This window comes from Amphibalanus amphitrite, unplaced genomic scaffold (assembly GCF_019059575.1).
Source record: "Amphibalanus amphitrite isolate SeventyFive unplaced genomic scaffold, NRLGWU_Aamphi_draft 000452F_arrow, whole genome shotgun sequence".
Classification (NCBI taxonomy): domain Eukaryota; kingdom Metazoa; phylum Arthropoda; class Thecostraca; order Balanomorpha; family Balanidae; genus Amphibalanus; species Amphibalanus amphitrite.
Genome location: NW_024881946.1, coordinates 282130 through 300801, shown reverse-complemented (window position 1 = coordinate 300801; position 18672 = coordinate 282130). Strand labels below are relative to the sequence as shown.

General features: G+C 49.5%; 1 protein-coding gene across 1 annotated transcript; it reads left to right on the top strand.

The window, feature by feature from the left end:
• The first annotated feature begins 15211 nt into the window (after window positions 1-15211).
• LOC122391743 lies at window positions 15212-17222 on the top strand. The gene is made up of 2 exons (XM_043385965.1): window positions 15212-15899; window positions 16386-17222. Exons 1-2 carry the CDS (start codon window positions 15844-15846, stop codon window positions 17194-17196), a joined length of 867 nt encoding a protein of 288 aa, XP_043241900.1. The 5' UTR covers window positions 15212-15843; the 3' UTR covers window positions 17197-17222.
• Window positions 17223-18672: the final 1450 nt, after the last annotated feature.

Sequence of the window (18672 nt, the reverse complement as noted above, 5' to 3'; positions counted from 1 at the left end):
CCTGACCTTGACCTGACCTTGACCTGACCTTGACCAAAACGTGGCCTAAGCTGGCCCTAAAGTCTGTCTGACCCACATAATCGCATTTGCCATGTAAAATGAACCATAAAACATGTATCACACGACACTTTCATATTGTGACCCCCCAGTGACCTGACCTCTGTGACCTGACCTGGTATCAGTGACCTCATATAGCAAAATTTGTGTTTGAAGAACATTTCTCCATCGATGATTTTCAATGAAATGCATTTTACTCGATTTTACAACGCATTTCTTGAAATGCCTGTAGACGGTGAAAATTCAACCTTTGACCTGACCTGTGACGTCATCGGTTTGACCGAGGTCAATGAAATTGGGTCAAAAGGTAGTTCCCCGCTGGGGCTATCCAACACCGTTTACCGCTTGTCGCTATGTTGCGTGGTTCTCGAGATCTGAGGGGGGGGCCAAAATGGCCCCCCCCCCCATCAGACCGCGTTGCTCGGCAGACCCCATCTGGGCGCGGGTTAAAAATGAACATACTATGATGATGCCACTGGTGGCAGCAGGCACCCAAATGTCCGTGCAGTGGGACAAGTGTCAACGAATTTGGGTGAAACTTAGTTTTTCACTGTTGCCGAGCTTATAATCGAGTGAGCGGTTCCGTCCATGATAGTCATAAGTTACATTGAAATACATGTTCGACAGCATGACGTCACCGCTGTTCTCATATCTGGTTCCAAAACGCCCATATGGAAATTATCGGGAAGAAATCACATGTTAAAATTAGTCGACGTTCGATTTTCTCAGGTTCAGTTTTTGCTCGTTTTGCTCGCTAAAACACGTGCTTGTTCGAAAAACATACTTGGAGCCAGCGTCCTTTTGAAAAAAAAAACGAACTATAGACGAAATGTGTACTTTATAGACGTTTAACATTTTTTTGCACGTGAAGCAATTGTAAACACTGTCTTCGGTGCGGGATAACTATGTTTAATTGTTATCAGAAACCCTCCGACAGATTAGACAGACTCGCCGTCAGATAGCCGAGGTAGATTAGACCTTTATATGTGAGGCGTGGTAGGCGAGGACGATAGGTCCAGGCAACTCGGATCATCTTCCGAGTTTGTCTAATGCGGAATTTGGTTGGACAAGGCCAGCCGACTTTAGACAAAATCAAAAAAACGCTTATCATACCACTAGGTATATACCTAATTACCTACTAATTCGTGTTCGACTATAAGTTGTTAATAAAAATTCAGCTACAGTGATAACAAGCAATTTTGGGTCAGTAAACGATCATTGAAAGCATTCTGACATTTCATTCAAGTTTTCGGAAATTTTGAACAAAGTGGTGGTTAGTGGTTTGAGCATTTTTCGACGGGGAGTCATCAACAATATCGGGCTTTGGACATTCGGCAAACATTTTTTTAAACTAACTTCACTACCTATATTCCATACAGGTTTCGGACATTTTTTAAAATAAAGCCATGCCTTGGAGAGAATTTGAACACAAAAAACGGTGGTCTAAACATTGGGCGGACATTGGACAAGCCTTTTTAGTTTTTTTAAATCTGGCATCACTATGAAGCCAGGACCAAAGCCGGGCTGCAACTCCAAATACGAATTAAAAATCAAAATTTCAAGGGTCTTAGAAGCAGGGCTGCGGAGTCGGAGTCGGAGTCGGAGTTGGAGTCGGTCGGAGTCGACAATTCTGCCCGGAGTCGGAGTCGGAGTTGACGCTGCATGGCTCCACGTCATGCACTGCACCTGTTGAATTTACGATACTGCTCTCGAAATTAGATTTTGTCGAAAAAATGACCACTTCGCTGTTTTGGACGAACGTTTTCAGAGAAAGAAGCAAAAGACGGTGAATTCCCCAGCACCTGCTTGTTAATTCTGAATATTGTTTTTATGCATATCTGCAACGCAAAGCCCTCTGGAACGTACATACAAAGGATTGTTTCAGGCAAGATAAAACATATCCATTATGGGCTTCAGTATTGCACGATATGGATTTTAATAGAACCGTCCGGAGTCGGAGTCGGAGCTGGAGTCGGAGTCGGAGTTGATTTTTAAAGCCGGAGTCGGAGTCGGAGTCACCCTAAAATCCATCGACTCCGCAGCCCTGCTTAGAAGGTAAGTGTTTTTTCCAACACACTCTGTCAAATGCCTGCGACGGACTGTACGAGCAGTCCAGCCCTATAGCTGTTTCTGGTGGGGCCGCGGTCATGGTCACGCCGCCAGCGCACACTGGTCGGAAACGCCCTCACGAGAGGCCACGGGCGATTCCGGAGTTTCGGATTATTTTTTATATAGATCGATTTGAAATTGATCAAATTATTATAATTAGGCCAAAAAAATTAATCCGGGTGACCAAAAATAACTGTAATCAGCCCCCGAAGATGGGGCATCCCAGAACTCGGAAACTGACGCGGAGCAAGAGGTTTCTTGAGCCGGATATTCAGAGTCTTATTGCTGATAGACACCAAATTGAAATCCCACATATTATGCATCAAAATGTTTGTTATGAAGTTGCCGACTGGTCAGTGCAAATTTTTTTGTATACTTTTTCCCTAACTTAGATCTACTGTAGCTTTTTTATGAAGGCTCTCCTACAGTGATTCTGGAATATAACTGCAAAGTTTAGGTAAGGAAACAACAGGTAGTCCCATCTAGTCCCACTCTGATTTTTTGTGAGATGAAGCAGGATTTAAATTTACACCAGGGCAACATAAAAGCTAACTGCGCATATTTGCGCAAAATTTGCAGGAGCCGCTATTCCTACACAACTACCGCCCGCCCCGCCCCAGTTTCGGCTCGGCCGCCGCGCCCGGCTTACGCTGACCTGTGTGGCCTGCACGCATCTATGCGTAGTTGACTGGTCATTAAAAACAGACGCGCTTGAGTTTATGAATTTTGTGGAAAGCGCATACAATATGGTTTTATTATTGCATTTATGTATGTATTGACATCAAAAGCCCTCCACATATTGCGTGGCGATTACGGCTTGCATTTAGAGAGCCTTGCTATTGGTAACCATCACTTGGCTGAAGAAAGTGGAAATTGAGACCTTCGTGAATATAAGACGCTGCAAATATAGGACACCTGTCACTGGCGTCAGGTTACCTTGCTGGGCCGTCTTTTTACATTAGATCACAATTCCGGTATTTAGCCCTGGCCGGACCGATTGGTTTTCTACATTGACCGGGGAGGGTTGATACAACTCCCTCGCCGTTTCGCCTCTAATTGAGCTAGAGCCTCGCGGAAAAAAAACGAGCTTGTGTGCCGTTATAAGACGCAGCAAGTACTGCCCGATTTAAGGTCTTTGGTCAGCCAGTGACCTCTTAGGTCATGTAAGTGCCACAAGGCACGGGCTCGGTTTTTGGTTAATTACTTTGCCAAAAATGGTCGCACTGCCGCGATTTTGGCAGCATCGTGTTTGTCTAGCTCAGGAGCGTCGAATGCTATACTTGGTGTTCGGGTGAAGTCAACTTAAGGCGCTAACCCGCGCATGACTGGGGTATTTTCCATAACGCGAGTGACTGGGGGGGGGGGGGGGCTCTCCAGAGCCCCCCTCCTATCTCCGAAACTACTGGGCCGATCGTCAAAATTCAAACGGCGTCTGATAGCCCTGGAAAAACTGTCGAACGAAACCTATTTTCATTGACCTCGAGGTCACCGATGACGTCACAGGTCAGGTCAAAATAAAAATTATCGACATTTTTGCTAGTTCACAATTTAGGCTCTGACCACCGGACGGCCGGTCCGATCAGGCTCATTTTTGGTTTACGCACTCCTTGACGGATGCCTTAGATACCCTGAGGGTACCAAACTTTTATTTCGAATTTTTAAGGTCAAGGCCAGGTCATCCTAGGTCACGAAAATTGTATATCATGTATCGGTCACGTGACGCATGTTTTATGGTCCATTTTACTCGTAGATTTAGAAAATAGTGTCGTCTGTGTCATTTGAGGTCATTGTCAGCTGAACTTACCGCAGGTCAGGTCACTTTCAGGTCAGAAAAGGTCAAATTTTGAAAATGAAATTTTTTAACAAAAAAAGGTGCCTATCAGATGCAGTTTGAGCTCCGGAACACGATGGTGCCATTTATATTGCTGTACGACGTCAAAAACGTACTGAAAAATGGATTTGAAAAAACATAAAATTGTAAAATTTTGACAACAATGCGAATAACTTGGCTCTTTTTGAAGATATTGGGCTAAAAATTGCAAATGTAGTTCATCAGTGTGTGTTCTATCACATATATTCCGGTTTTTGCGAAAAGTCAAAAAAAAAAATAAAAAAAGATATATTTTTTGTAATCGTAAATACATATTTTTCAAAATTTTCAAAATATCGAAAATTCGAGATAGCAGTTTGATAGCTACGTGTATTTGTAGTCCACTTATGCAAAGAAAATGGATCTAGCTTTAAAACTGAGCTCTTAAGAGCGTTTGCCGTAATTCAGTATTTTGCATGAAAATCGGCCGACATGACGTCACTCTGACGTCATTTTCGGTCAAACTATGGTAGCTAGGAAGTTGAAATTTTAACAAAAGGTGTAAAATTGATGCCTTTGAAGGTACCGCAAGTTTCGTGTTGATCCGTCTAACAGTTTAGAAGATATTGCTGAAAAACGGGAGGGGGCTCTGTAGAGCCCCCCCCCCCCCAGTCATGCGCGGGTTAACCTCGGGTCAAAGTCAGGTCGGAGCCCCTCAGGTCACGAAAATGGTTGAAGGAGGACATATCGCATATCATTCGATTTGGCAGGTCTTCCCGAGTCCAATGGTGGCTTTCCCGACTCTCTAGCTCCATCTGATCAGGAGTTATTGACGAAAAACTTATATGGCCTTAGTGACGTCATAAATGACGTCACGCAAAGTCAACAATGCTAAAGTGAAGCACCGGACCTTGCAAGGAGTGCATGAAACCATTCCCGGTGCCCGAATAGCAGCTTCCAATTTCCCTTGTTGACTTAAAGTGGTGCTAGATCCTGTATTATACTCAATTATGACGTCATAACTTAACAGATTCGCGTCATATATTTAGTGCTTGACATCCAAATGATAGCTTACATATGACAGAGAAGGTATGCAAAGTTTTATGAAGTTTGCTTCACTAGTTGTGGAATAACAAGCAAAAAACTTTTGCGGAAAGGCCGCTGGCCTCTCGCTGGAGCGTTTCCGACCAGTGTGCAGCGCCCCGGTGTAGGTAGAAGTGTCGTCTGCGACAGGTCGGACCACGGACCGGACTCCGTACTCGGAGCTGCAGCCGGCCCGACGGGATCGATGGCGCCCGCGCCGCCGCGCCGCCGCGCCGCACGGTAATCCAGCGCGCGGCAAATGGACGTTCCCTGTAGCCGGCGGCTCTGCAATTACAGCTGTGTGGCCGCGACGACAAATGTTTATGCTGGCGCGCGCCGTGCGTCGGTCCGGCGGACAGGGTGGACGGACGCCGCCCCCGCCGCCGCCGCCGCCCCCGCCACCGCCCCCGTCTGCTTCCGGTCCATCGCTCTGCAGTCGGTACTGACCGCGCCGCTAAAAGGCTGGGGTGTCCAACAAATTACATAAGCCACTATTGTTATAGGAAGTATAGGATTGTTTGACTTTTAATGGTTCATTTAGCATGATAAGCTGCACCGCAACAGTGGAGCTCACCCCTTCATTTACATATATAAAAATCAAAATGTCTGTACGTATGTATGTATGTATGTATGTATGTATGTAACGCGTCAGTCACGCTTTAAGGGCTATTGCTCCGGAACGGTGCGGGCTACGGGGGTGAAATTTTGGACTTAAGTCGGACGCGTGCATCTGTTTGTCGTATTAAATTTTGGTGGGGGTGGGTTCGTTGGCTTGCACGTGGCGGGCGCATCTTTGCGGGATTTTGGGCCGCGGCCGGCGCCGATCAGAGAGCACGTGCCCTAGGCTCAGATTGTTCGCTGCAAAACTGAGGGAAATCAGAGCCGGCAGGTCACTGACCTTTGGCAATGAATACCGGAACAGAGCACCGCCGGCCAGGAGGAGACGCCAAATTTATTCTGGCCATAACTCGGCCGCTACTGGGTCGATTTTAATGAAAATTGATTTATTACGCTGCGCGTAATGCTGTCCCTCTTTACGCTGCGCGTAATTTACATATATAAAAATCAAAATGTCTGTACGTATGTATGTATGTATGTATGTAACGCGTCAGTCACACTTGGCGGGCTATTGCTCCGGAACGGTGCGGGCTACGGGGGTGAAATTTTGGGCGCAAGTCGGACGCGTGCATCTGTTTGTCGTATCAACTTTTTGAGGGGGTGCGTGCGGCGGTTTGCACGTGGCGGGCGCATCTTTGCGGAATTTTGGGCCGCGGCCGGCGCCGAGCAGACGGCACGCGCCTTAGGCTCAGATTGTTCGCTGCGAAAATGAGGGAAAACAGAGTAGGAGGTCGTTGACCTTTGGCAATGAATACCGGAACAGAGCACCGCCGGCCAGGAGGAGACGCTAAATTTATTCTGGCCATAACTCGGCCGCTACTGGGCCGATTTTTATGAAACTTGGTTTATTACGCTGCGCGTAATGCTGTCCCTCTTTACGCTGCGCGTAATGCTGTCCATCTAGTTTACATATATAAAAATCAAAACGTCTGTACGTATGTATGTATGTATGTATGTATGTATGTATGTAACGCGTCAGTCACGCTTTAAGGGTTATTGCTCCGGAACGGTGCGGGCTACGGGGGTGAAATTTTCGCGCCGAGTCGGACGCGTGCATCTGTTTGTTGTATTAAATTTTGGAGGGGGTGCCCTCGGCGGTTTGCACGTGGCGGGCGCATCTTTGCGGGATTTTGGCCGCGGCCGGCGCCGAGCAGACGGCACGCGCCTTAGGCTCAGTTTCTTCGCTTTCAAAACTGAGCGAAATCAGAGCCGGAAGGTCACTGACCTTTGGCAATGAATACCGGAACAGAGCACCGCCGGCCAGGAGGAGACGCCAAATTTATTCTGGCCATAACTCGGCCGCTACTGGGCCGATTTTAATGAAAATTGATTTATTACGCTGCGCGTAATGCTGTCCCTCTAGTGGATTTTAAATTTGCATTGCCATCTTCATTCATCCTACAATGAATTTATTGAACACGGCTTGTTACTGTGCACTGCTAGCAGCCCTTAGTTGTAGGACGGCACCTGGCTGGTTTAGCGCTGTTATTTATAGATACATTAACATAGTCCTCATCACAACATAACAATCCTCGCCGGCCGATGGAGGCGGGTGCCGCCCCGTTAGGGCCTTTTTCGCGATAGCGCGGACCAAGCTGGTGATTGAGAGTTAAAATTTTGCGTATCTGACCTTCGCTTCAAGGCTGAAGCCAGATCTTGTTACATCAACCAAATTCTCAGGTCATGTCAGGGTACTGACCTATGACGTCATAAGTGAATGTCCTAGAATGAAGCAGCTTTGCAATGCCCTCAGTGCCAGATGAGCTTTCACAAGGAGACGAAACTTACAGGAGCTAATATCCTCCAGCGGTAGCAAAGCTTGTAAATCCCGGATTTTTTATATGGGTCACCCGAGGCTGCTTCGCTTACGTGACCTCACCTTCAACTGGGTCAATTGGAGAAAATGGAAAAATTTTGGCACCGGGAACGATCTAGAACTACCTCAATTCTTCAAAATAAACACATGTGGATTGGTGATTTCATGCACTTTTTGTAAGGTCTTGCTTCACTTTCGCATCGTTGTCCTTGTGTGACGTCATTTAAAATGTCACTACGGCTATAGTAGCATTTCGTCAATAGCCCCCGATCAGATTGAGCTAGCGAGCCGAGAACTGGCCCAGTGGAATGTGGATCCGGGAAGACCTGGTCTGAGGAGGTGGGACCTCTCTCCCTTGCTGCCCGGCCGTCTCATGTTAGCCTGCTTTGTTATGGGGTCTTATGGAGTCTTGCGCGGCCGTCCTGAACATCGAACAACTACCTGCCGGGTGCCGAATCTCACGCTAACAAACGGTGATGATTTTAATTATACCATTGCAATGAGCAACATGAAGTTTTCGGCTTTTTGACCTCTTTATTGTCAAAAACTCTACGACAATTCATCCGACCGCTTCATTTTGTTTCCGGGAGATTGAAAAAAGTAGCACCAGTAAAACGCCTTTTGGGCGACCAACGGAGCGAACGGAGCGAGCGAGAGGATGGGCCTTGCACGTGCGAAATTGCGAGGGGATACCTCCAACTAACTTGTGCACTGCACCCTACTAACCGGTCTTTAGCGATGTGCCAAATTTCAGCGCAATCGGCCTAGCCGTTCTCGAGATCTGGAAGCGGCACACTGCACGTGCGCACGTGCAAGCGGGGTCCAAACTGACTTTTGCACGGCACCCTACTAACTGGTCCCCAACCGTGTACCAAATTTGAGCGCAATCGGCCCAGCCGTTCTCGAGATCTGGGAGCGCCCCCTGCACGTGCGCACGTGCTGTAGCACCCCAACCTTAACACATGCAGATGAATTATCTGATGGAGACCTAACTGTGTACCGAGTTTCAATTCGATCGGCCCAACCGTTGTGCCGTTATTGAGGTTGCAATTTTGGGGGTTCTTAAAAAATGTCCAACTTTACCACGCGCCACGTGCGGTGGTTGGCAAGAACGCATGGTGGCCATCACACCACAGAACTTTTACGTCCAAGTGACATTCAGTAAAGAAGACCGCTTGTCAATCGGATGTCCCGTTCCTAAGATATTAGCTTTTGAAGAGCGTCCCCACGGCCGGCCGGCCGGCCGGCCGGCCGCTCATACTCAGGATTTTCCCTTAATTCAGTATGAGACTCCGCTCGCTTCGCTCGCTCCGTAATTAGCCGTTTTCACGACGGCCATCTGGTACACATTTGATGCAGATTAAGTGCAGATTTGGTCAAATAAGGTTCATTTTTTCTTAAAAAAAGAAGAAATATCGGTTTGGGTTACACAGATGCCTACAGGTAGGTATGCCTCATTTTTCAAATTATCGACATTATTTTCGATTAAAACGCTGAAATAAATCCATGATATGAAGATATTTGTTGTAAAAGAGATTTGGTGCACATTTGTGGTCAAATTAGGTGCATTCGCCAGGTAGCCCGTCGTGAAAACGGTTATTATCTTTCAATGTTACCTCGTATCAATTACGTCGTTAAACTTCAAAGAGGCCCAAAGACCGCATATATCACGACAGCCGGCATCCAAAGAAGCGCCGACGGCAAAATACATACAACTGGATACAACCTTCAAACAAATAAAGTAACTAAAACCAGTATAGCGCCTTTTGGGGCGACTAACGGAGCGAGCGAGGGGGTGAGTCTTGCACGTGCGAAATTTCGAGGGGGTACCTCCAACTGACTTGTGCACGGCACCCTACTGACCGGTTTCTAGCGATGTGCCAAATTTGAGCACAATCGGCCCAGCCGTTCTGGAGATCTGGGAGCGGCACCCTGCACGTGCGCACGTGCAAAATGGGTCCCAACTGACTTGTGCACGGCACCCTACTAACTGGTCCCTGACCGTGTACCAAATTTGAGCGCAATCGGTCCAGCCGTTCTCGAGATCTGGAAACGACCCCTGCACGTGCGCACGTGCAGCAGCACCCCAACTCTGGCACATGGATATGCAGTGCCTAGTGGGTGCCTACCTACATGCCAACTTTCAGCGCAATCGGCCAAGTAGTTACCGAGATACTGCAACAATTACAAAACTGACACCTCTTCATTTTGCGCGTGGCACGTGCATAAGGGGTCACCCACATGCATCGGGAATAGTCCAATACTTGGTAGAAGGAATGAAGCTACCCTACAAAAATTACCCCGTGTAAATCGGTCAAGTGGTTGCTGAGATATAAGCCTCGCAAAAGCGTCCGCACGGCCGGCCGCTCATACTCAGAAATTTCCGTTATTCTACGTAAGACTCCGCTCGCTTCGCTCGCTCCGTAATAAGCAAGTCATGTGCATAGGTACATATGGGGCCGTTCCACGACAAATCGACAAATAAAAAATTAAATGTGCACCCTCATATTTTATTCTTCGTTGAAAACTGGTGTAAGGAGTTGTGATGGGCGGAGAAGCCAGCTGTGGCAAGGATTTTTTTTCTTCGAACAACGGTTTCCGAGATATAGCCTCGGGCAATTCCTGGAAGTCACGCTGCAGCCCTATGTTCGGCGGCTTATAACTCAGAAACTATTGGTTTACTATGATAATACTTTATATGGTTGAACTCACAATCAACCAGCAAACATTTTGGCTATCTCGGGTTTCTAATTTTTGAAAATTTTGATCACGTGACCTTTTGACCTATTTTTCGAAGAGTGACCTTGATATTTTCCCCACTGAAAGTTGCAATTTTGTCTGATGACGATTAAAGCCTTATCAATTGTCATTCTTATGCTATAATGAAAAAGTGGTTATCGCCCTGCGTTGACCTCAGGTCAGGTCATTTTTATGACCTGTCCATTATTACGAGCGGGAGCGTCAGCGAGATCTCGAGACAGGGCCGGAGAAACCGGGGGGGACCGAGGGGGACCGTCCCCCCCGGGCCCCATTAATTCCATTTCCTGGGGGGGACCTGGGGGGGACCTAATATATAACGAAAGTGGGCCCTTCTGACTTATGTTTAAAAAAGTAATCAGCCATTTTGGCCTGTATTAGTGTTTTAAATCTCCCATTCCAAGCATCGGAGCCCTATATCAGTGAGTAGATCTCAACGAGTCGTAGTCCACCACAAGCTAGTGGGCCCTTAATGGTTCCGTGGTGACCGTGAACCATCAGAGAGCCATGGGCCCTCATTGAGTCCATGTGGTCCAGGTCCAGTAGTGGGCCTGTTGAAAATTCGACAGGTGTTTGCTAGACATCTTTTCTTTCACATACCTCCTATGTACAGCAACGCATGAATAATTCAGTGGCGGATCCTGGGGGGGGGGGGCACGGGGTCATGACCCCCAAATGGTCTGAGAGGGTCAGTTGACCCCCCTCCAAAAGCCGAATACCTAAATGCGTTATAGACGCCGTCTTGCATGCTCAAAATCACCTATCAAACACATCTGAGCTAATACCTTTGTTTTTGTCTGGATCGTGTTGCGTGAAAAGGCGTATTGAAGGCCAGAATCTCACTCGTTTTTGTCTCAACCGTGCGAGCACCAGGGGATGATACAGGAAAACTCCAAGAGGATGGTCATGAATTTAATTTTTGGTGCCCCTACCTATACCCAAAATTAAAAACTCAACGGATTTCGGCCACTTAATTTTGGTGATGCGGTGTTTCCATCTTTGTTTTTTATATTGTTTATTTTATTTTTAGTGCCCCTGGGCCCTGGCAGGCCTGTGGTGCCCCTGGCCGGACTGTGGTAACCCTGGCGGGCCTGTGGTGCCCCTGCTAGGTCGCTGGGGCCCCTGGGCCCTGACAGGACTGTGGTGCCCCTGACAGCCCAAGGTGCCCCTGCGAGGCCGGTGGTGCCCCTGGCAGGCCTATGGTGACCCCTGAGGTGCCTTCAAAAGAGGACGTGGGGCCATCAGAAGCGGCTAAATGACCGTCGGCATTGGGCCTTAAGGGAACTGCATGGGCCTCTGCTGTGACCCAAAATAAGGATCTCGAATGTCGAAATGGGACCTTCAGAGACAGGTAGGGTGTCAGGGACCCTCATTTCACCGGTATGAGGCGGTAGGCACCCAAAAAGCAGTCGGAGTCCCTCAGATGCCGGAATACTTATGCATTACTTACGCGGCATGCTTACCTTCTTACATTTTGCGCCCTCGGAGGCCAGCGCGGGATCCTCATAGGTCGATGTGAGCCCTCTGAAGCCGGTGAGAAACCTCAAAGGCCATCATAAGACCATCGGGCCACTGGACAGTATGAGACTCAAGAGGCAATTTGGACCTTCGGAGACCGGTGTGGGCCCCAGGGACGTACCCAAGGGGGGACGGGGCGCCCCCATTGGGGTTTCAGGAGGCCCCCGTGGGGCGCCGAAGGCCCACGGGGGCCAAAATCACGTCGGAGGCGTAAGAAATTCACGGGAATCCAAAAAATCACGTCAGGACATTCAGGGCCCTCTGACCAGCCTGACAGCTAGGGTCCTTCTTACTTCCTGAGGCCTCCTTCTCCTTCCTTCTTACTTCCTGAATAACCGTCCGCTAGTGCCTGTGTCTGACCGCTAGGGCCCCTCTGACTCCTCAGTAGAGAGGAGGCCCTCAGTAGGTAGGAGGCCCTCTGTAGAGAGGAGGCCCCCCGTAGAGAGAAGGCTCTATGTAGAGAGGAGGCCCTGTATAGAGAGGAGGCCCTCTGTGGAAAGGAGACCGCCTGAAAGCAGAAGGCCCTCTGAAGAGAGGAGACCCGCTGTAGAGAGGAGACCCGCTGTAGAGAGGAGGCCCTCTGTAGAGAGGAGGACTTCCTCAGTAGAGAGGAGGTCCTCTGTAGAGAGGAGGACTCGCGCCTCAGTGGAGAGGAGGCCCTATGAAGAGAGGAGGCCCTTTGCAGAGATGAGGTCCTCTGTAGATAGGAGGTTCTTTGAAGAGAGGAGGCCCTCTGTAAAGGAGGCCCTCTGAAAGGGAGAGACCCTCGGTAGAGAGGAAGACCTCTGTAGAGAGGAGGCCTTCTGTAGTTAAGAGGCCTTGCGAAAAGAGGAGGCCCGCAGTAGAGAGGTGGTCCTCTGTAGAGAGGAGGCCGCCCCCCTCTGTGTTTTGACAAATCTTTTTGCAAATTTTTCGCGGCGCTTCGCGCCGCCGATTCATGTACGTACTGGTCAATACGAAATCATGACTGTAATTACACCAATCAACCGTGACAAATTGAATTAGAACTCATATGTGTAACTGTGAAGGAACTCCGGTTTGTACTGCCATGCTCAAAGGGTGGTAAAAATTGTGTTTTGGAGCTGTGTTTTGACAAATACTTTTGCAAATTTTCTCGGCGCCATACACCAATCAATATTGATGTAATAACATCAACCGTGTCAAATTGAATCGGAATTCATATGTGTACTGTGAAGGAACTCCGGCTTGTACTAGCATGCTATAAGGGTTGTAATGTTTGTGTTTTAGAGCTGTGCTTTTACAATTTTTTTTTTGCAAATTTTTGCGGCGCTTCGCGCCGCCGATTCCTAAACAGGTCAATAAGAGAAATCATGACTTTATGCTACTATTGCATTAGGCTAAAAGTGAGGTAACTATATCTACTTCTGGGTTTTTAAGTACGTCGATCCCCCCCCCCCCCCCCCCCCCCAGTTAAAAATCCGTAGCGACGCCCCTGTATAGGTGGGTTTCACTAACTGAAACTACTGAGCCGAGTGACTAATAATGATAAAACTTCATCTTAGAAACGACGAAGATCAAATGTCATTTGATCTCGACATACTCGCTCCCTACCCCCCCCCCCCCCCGGTCGTCAGAATTCATCCATCAGACCCGGCATGTCGGCCGACTTGTGACCCCCTCCCAAACGTTTCCCTAGATCCGCCCTTGGAAGGTAATATGATTTTGGGCCCTTTGAGACACTTGGGGCCCTTTTCCTTGAGGGCCCCTCGAGGCCTAGTCCCCCCCACCTCTGAAATCATTTCTCCAGCCCTGTCTCGAGAACAAAGCAAGATAGCGACAAGCGGTAAACGGTGCAGGGTACACACGGATAAGGTCTAAAATTTTTACTGAAGTCATTTTCAGGTCAGGTCAAAGATGACGTCACAGGAGCAAAAAGGAAGTCAAAATAGCGGCACTACATATATATGAAGTTTTTCTCGAATAACTTTCAAGGTATCCTAGCTAGGAACAAACTAATAGCACCATCGTGATCCTCTCGTCGATCCGCATCGAAACATATGTATGTTGACCTCGAAAGGTTGAAAGGTTAAAAGTTGATCTTAGGTCACGTGACCTAGGGTCAACTTTTGACCTTTCAACCTTTCGAGGTCATCATACATATGTTTCGATGCGGATCGACGTGAGGATCACGATGGTGCTATTAGTTTGTTCCTAGCTGGGATACCTTGAAAGTTATTCGAGAAAAACTTCATATATATAAGTATTGCCGCTATTTTAACTTTCTTTTTGCTCCTGTGACGTCATCTTTGACCTGACCTGAAAATGACCTCAGTAAAAATTATAGACCATGTCCATGTGTACCCTGTACCGTTTACCGCTTGTCGCTATCTTGCTTTATTCTCGAGATCTCGCTGTCGCTCCCGCTCGTAATAATGGACAGATCATAAAAATGACCTGACCTGAGGTCAACGCAGGGCGATAACCACTTTTAATTATCGCATATGATGACAATTGATAAGGCTTTAATCGTCATCAGACAAAATTGCAACTTTCAGTGGGGAAAATATCAAGGTCACTCTTCGAAAAATAGGTCAAAAGGTCACGTGATCAAAATTTTCAAAAATTGAAAATCCGAGATAGCCAAAATGTTTGTTGGTTGATTGTGAGTTGAATCATATAAAGTTTTTATCGTAGAAAACCAACGGTTTCTGAGTTGTAGGCCGCCAAACATAGGGCTGCAGCGCGACCTTCAGGAATTGCCCGAGGCTATATCTCGGAAACCGTTGTTCGAAGAAAAAAATCCTTGCCACAGCTGGCTTCCCCGCCCATCACAACCCATTAGACCAATTTTAAGCAAAAAATAAAATATGAGGGTGCAGGGCACTTGTCGATTTGTCGTGGAACTATGTCTTAAATTTTAATGCTTAAGACATTCACCTAAAAAAACATCTGAAGCATACACAATGAAATATAAAAAAGGAAGTAAAGCTCTTTCTTCTTGCACAACCCGCCTGACGCGACCCTGCCCGAAAATTCGACCTCTGTCGATTTGACCTCTTGGTCTGACCTCAAAATGCTCGCACCACTTTCCTAGTGATTTCCAAAGACTTTTAAGGTCTCGCTTGCAGCTTGTCACTTATCATGTACTGGAGTTTTGTGTATGCCGAATATGGAGCACAGGGATAGGGTGTGTCACCTAACCCAAGGCCCTATATACCACTAAACCTGTTTGATAGTGGGACAACCTATCAGTCCCGTCAACTGACGACCTGCTAAAGAGATCGAGCAATGAACATGACCTTGTCACCTTGTTCATCAGCCGCGCCGGAGCATCTAACACCAGGAGCGGGGTGCAATGACCGAGCTGCAGCCTGGCTCAGCGTCTCTCGCCGGCTACCTCCGCGCTTCTGCCCCGGGGCGCGGAGCGTCCGACACTAAAACGGGGTAACCCCGCACCGGCCCGGGCGGCCGGCCGGCACACCGGCACAGCATGCAGCACGGCTCCCCGGCACGGGCGGCGGCTGACAGGATGGACGTGAGAGGAGGTAGGGACGGCACAGCCATGGACGGGGTCGGCGCACCACCAGTCAGACCAGCGTCTCTGTGGACTGAGCGGACTGCTGACCGGGCTCATCTCTCGTGCCGCCGCGGGCCGCAGTGCAGTGACTGGCGCGGAGGGCCGTTTTGCCGTTAGCCCCTCGCCGCCTCCCGCTCCGTTCGGCAGTGCTCAGATGCAGCGGTCACGCAGTCCGATCACCAGTCCGCGGTCCGCGGCCACCCAGTGCCCGAGCCTGACTACAGAACGCCGCATTTGTGGTCTGCGGCGACCGGCCAGGACAGTCAGGACAGGAGCAGTGCAGTGACCGGCCAGGACAGTCTGTAGTGCAGTGCAGTGACCGGCCAGGACAGTCTGTAGTGCAGTGCAGTGAACGGGCAAGACAGTCTGTAGAGCAGCAGTGACCGGTCGGTGTGGCAGCCGGCAGTGCAGTGCAGTGCAGTGCAGTGACCGGTCGGTGTGACAGCCAGCAGTGCAGTGCAGTGCAGTGAATGGTCGGTGTGGCAGCCGGCCAGCAGCAGCAGTCACAGTCGGCCGGTGTGCTGAGCTGAACCCACAATGAGGACACCGCTGATCCCCGTGGTCCTCCTCTCTCTGCTGGTGGCCGGATATCGGTGAGTGATCTTTGACCGATCAGCTTGGGATAAATGCCCTAACTGAAAGTCCAAAAAAATTGTATAATCCGTCATGATATTTGGTTTCATGTGTGCCGATGAGTTTTTTTGCTAATGGATATTATGTGTTCTTATTTGTACTGTACAGTGTACGGTAAAAGTTAAGTACCTATTCCTACCTACCTACCTACACACCTTATCATTTCATTGCCATTAACATGGCTGTCCTCTTACTTCATCCACCATTGCCTTGCAGGCTGTAAATAAGCATTAGCTGTGTCCGCGAGAGGCTCGTGGGGGGGGGGGGGGTAGGAGGGGTGCCAGGGAACGTAACTATTTATTGTCGGGGACTAGGAGACAGCAGCTAAGTCAGATGCAAGCAACTTTCGTAGGAACGAGCTATCTCACACGTCACTCGTAATGTTCATCTCACCCTCAGATGCTATGGGATCTGTCTCACGCAGCTCACTGCCTGACTGCCGGCAGGGTGACAGCGACTGTGGCCAGTGACCGGTCCCCGGCGGCCAGTGGCCGGTCCCCGGCGGGCAGTGACCGGTCCCCGGCGGCCAGTGACCGGTCCCCGGCGGCCGACGCGGCGGCGCTGCACCAGCTGGCCGCCCTGCTCAGTCCCGCGCACGTCTCCGCCTCCTGCCCCCGCATCCTCACCTTCGGCGGCAACTGCGAGTGCAACTACCGCGAGCCGGCCAGCGGCCGAGACGCCGACATCCGGTTCGACATGCACCTGTACGGCCAGCGGCGCGTCTGTATCGGCGCCGGCTACCTGGGCGCTCCCGGCCGGCCGTGCCGCGTGCTCTCCGTGCAGCGCGGCCGCTTCAACGGCGACCCGGGGGCGCTGGCCCGGCAGCTGGCCGAGTTCGGCTGCGCCGCCGGCGGCCACCGCACGCTGTACACGGAGAGCGCGGCGGCGGCGCGGCGCTTCTCGCTGCGCCGCCAGCTGCAGCAGCTGGGCGGCTCCCGGCTGGACCTGCTGGACGTCTCGGTGCCCGGCAGAGACGCCGACGTGCTCTGGGACCTGCTGCGGCCCGGCGCCAAGGTCTCCGCCGACCAGGTGGCGCTCACCGTCGTGCTCGACGAGAACGCCGTCCTCGGCGAGGAGGCGGCGCGCTCGTCATTCAGCCCGGCCGTGGCCAGGGGCTACCTGAAGATGCTGACGCGCCTGGAGGCGCTCGGCTATCGCCTGCTCTCCTTCAAGCCGCACCCCTCGTGTGTGGAGTCGGTGCGCCGGGAGCTCGACATCTGCCTGCCCATCCTCTCCAACACTGTCTGGATCAAATAGCGCTGTGAATAAAGGGCGTGCTTGTCTTGCAGCATTTGTACAGCATCGACTGAATAACGACTGTGTGAATTATTACTGGTTGAATCAAACTCAACGAGATGTTGATGATCTCTCAGTCCCACCGCCCCCGGGTATGGTGAATACTGTGTGTACCTATACCTACTACAGTAGCGTAAATGTTCCTGTTAGCCGTTTTCACGACGGCCATCTGGTACACATTTGGTGCACATCTGGTGCAGATTAGGTGCAGATTTGGTCAAATTAGGTTCAGTGTGTCTCTTGTAGCTATCAGCTAGGGTTGCACTAATTGCTTATATGCCTGCTTTGTCATATTATCAGAGAGCATCATCGATTAAAACACTGAAATAAATTCATGAAATAAAGATATTTGCTGTAAAAGAGATAAGGTGCAGATTTGGTCAAATTAGGTGCACTCGACAGATAGCCCGTCGTGAAAACGGCTATTAGTGACCCTTCCCGATCTGCGACCCCACACTCTTCTCTTGAGCGAATATGAATGGAACGGGAAGTTCAAAACGATCATCAATGAATTCATTGTCTGCATTTAAATAAAATTAGGCGGTTTCTTCCATGCCATTGCCCGGAGGTAATTTTGCATGAGTCCAGAATGAAAAATAGTGATTTTCTTGCACAAGTAGGTACCTAGACCATGCAGTTAACAAGTGTGGCTAGATACTTACCGGCACTCGACATGGTTGTTTGTTGTATTTGTAGGTTAGGTACCTATGTGGTTGTGAAAAGGCATCCATTGTACTGGCTCATGGAGTTTGTCAGCTCAATGTCGTGCCTCTGTCGCAACCTCAAACCCCTAGTTGCGCCCAGAAGGGTCGCAAATACGTAAACGTAAATTACAATTTAAACACACTGTGGGTAGTGGAGAGTGGGGTAAGATGCCCAGGGTTTTACAATCTCATATATTATTCGAAAATGACGATCGGAAAGCAAAAACTTGGAGTTTCAACGGAAGGCGACATCATTTTCCTCCAAAAAATAACACACTTTCGTGCCTGAAATATGATAGCTTTTATGCTATTAAGCATTTTCCTGAAGAAGTGAAAGAGGGCATCTTACCCCACAGGGTGGGAAAGACGCCCCCTGGCGTTGGGGAAGATGCCCCCCTGCACTATAAGTGACATAAATGGGCACGTGAATCGCCTGAACGAATCAGTAGTCCCTTCGAGCCTGCAATAGACACTAAACGTCATCGTAAGGGCCCTCAAAAGTAGTCGTAAGGGGCTTCAGAGGTCATCGTCAGGGCCATCATAGTTCAGCGCAGCCAAACAAGCCTCCGTGGTGGCGTTCGGAGACCGCTGTGGGGCTCTTACAGGTCTCCATGATGCTTGAGGGCCCTCGAGCCCATCGTGGTGACCTCAGATGCCAGCGCGACCCGTGGAGCCAACATGGGAGCCCTCAAAGGATGTCGTGAGAGGCCTTGGAGCGAGCCAATAATGGGGC

What these genes read in the sequence shown, in the direction of transcription:
- LOC122391743 (XM_043385965.1), top strand. Translation starts at nt 15,844, where the DNA reads ATGAGGACACCGCTGATCCCCGTGGTCCTCCTCTCTCTGCTGGTGGCC. An exon ending in CTGCTGGTGGCCGGATATCG is followed by an intron (nt 15,900 to 16,385) that starts GTGAGTGATCTT and finishes GACTGCCGGCAG; the next exon opens with GGTGACAGCGACTGTGGCCA.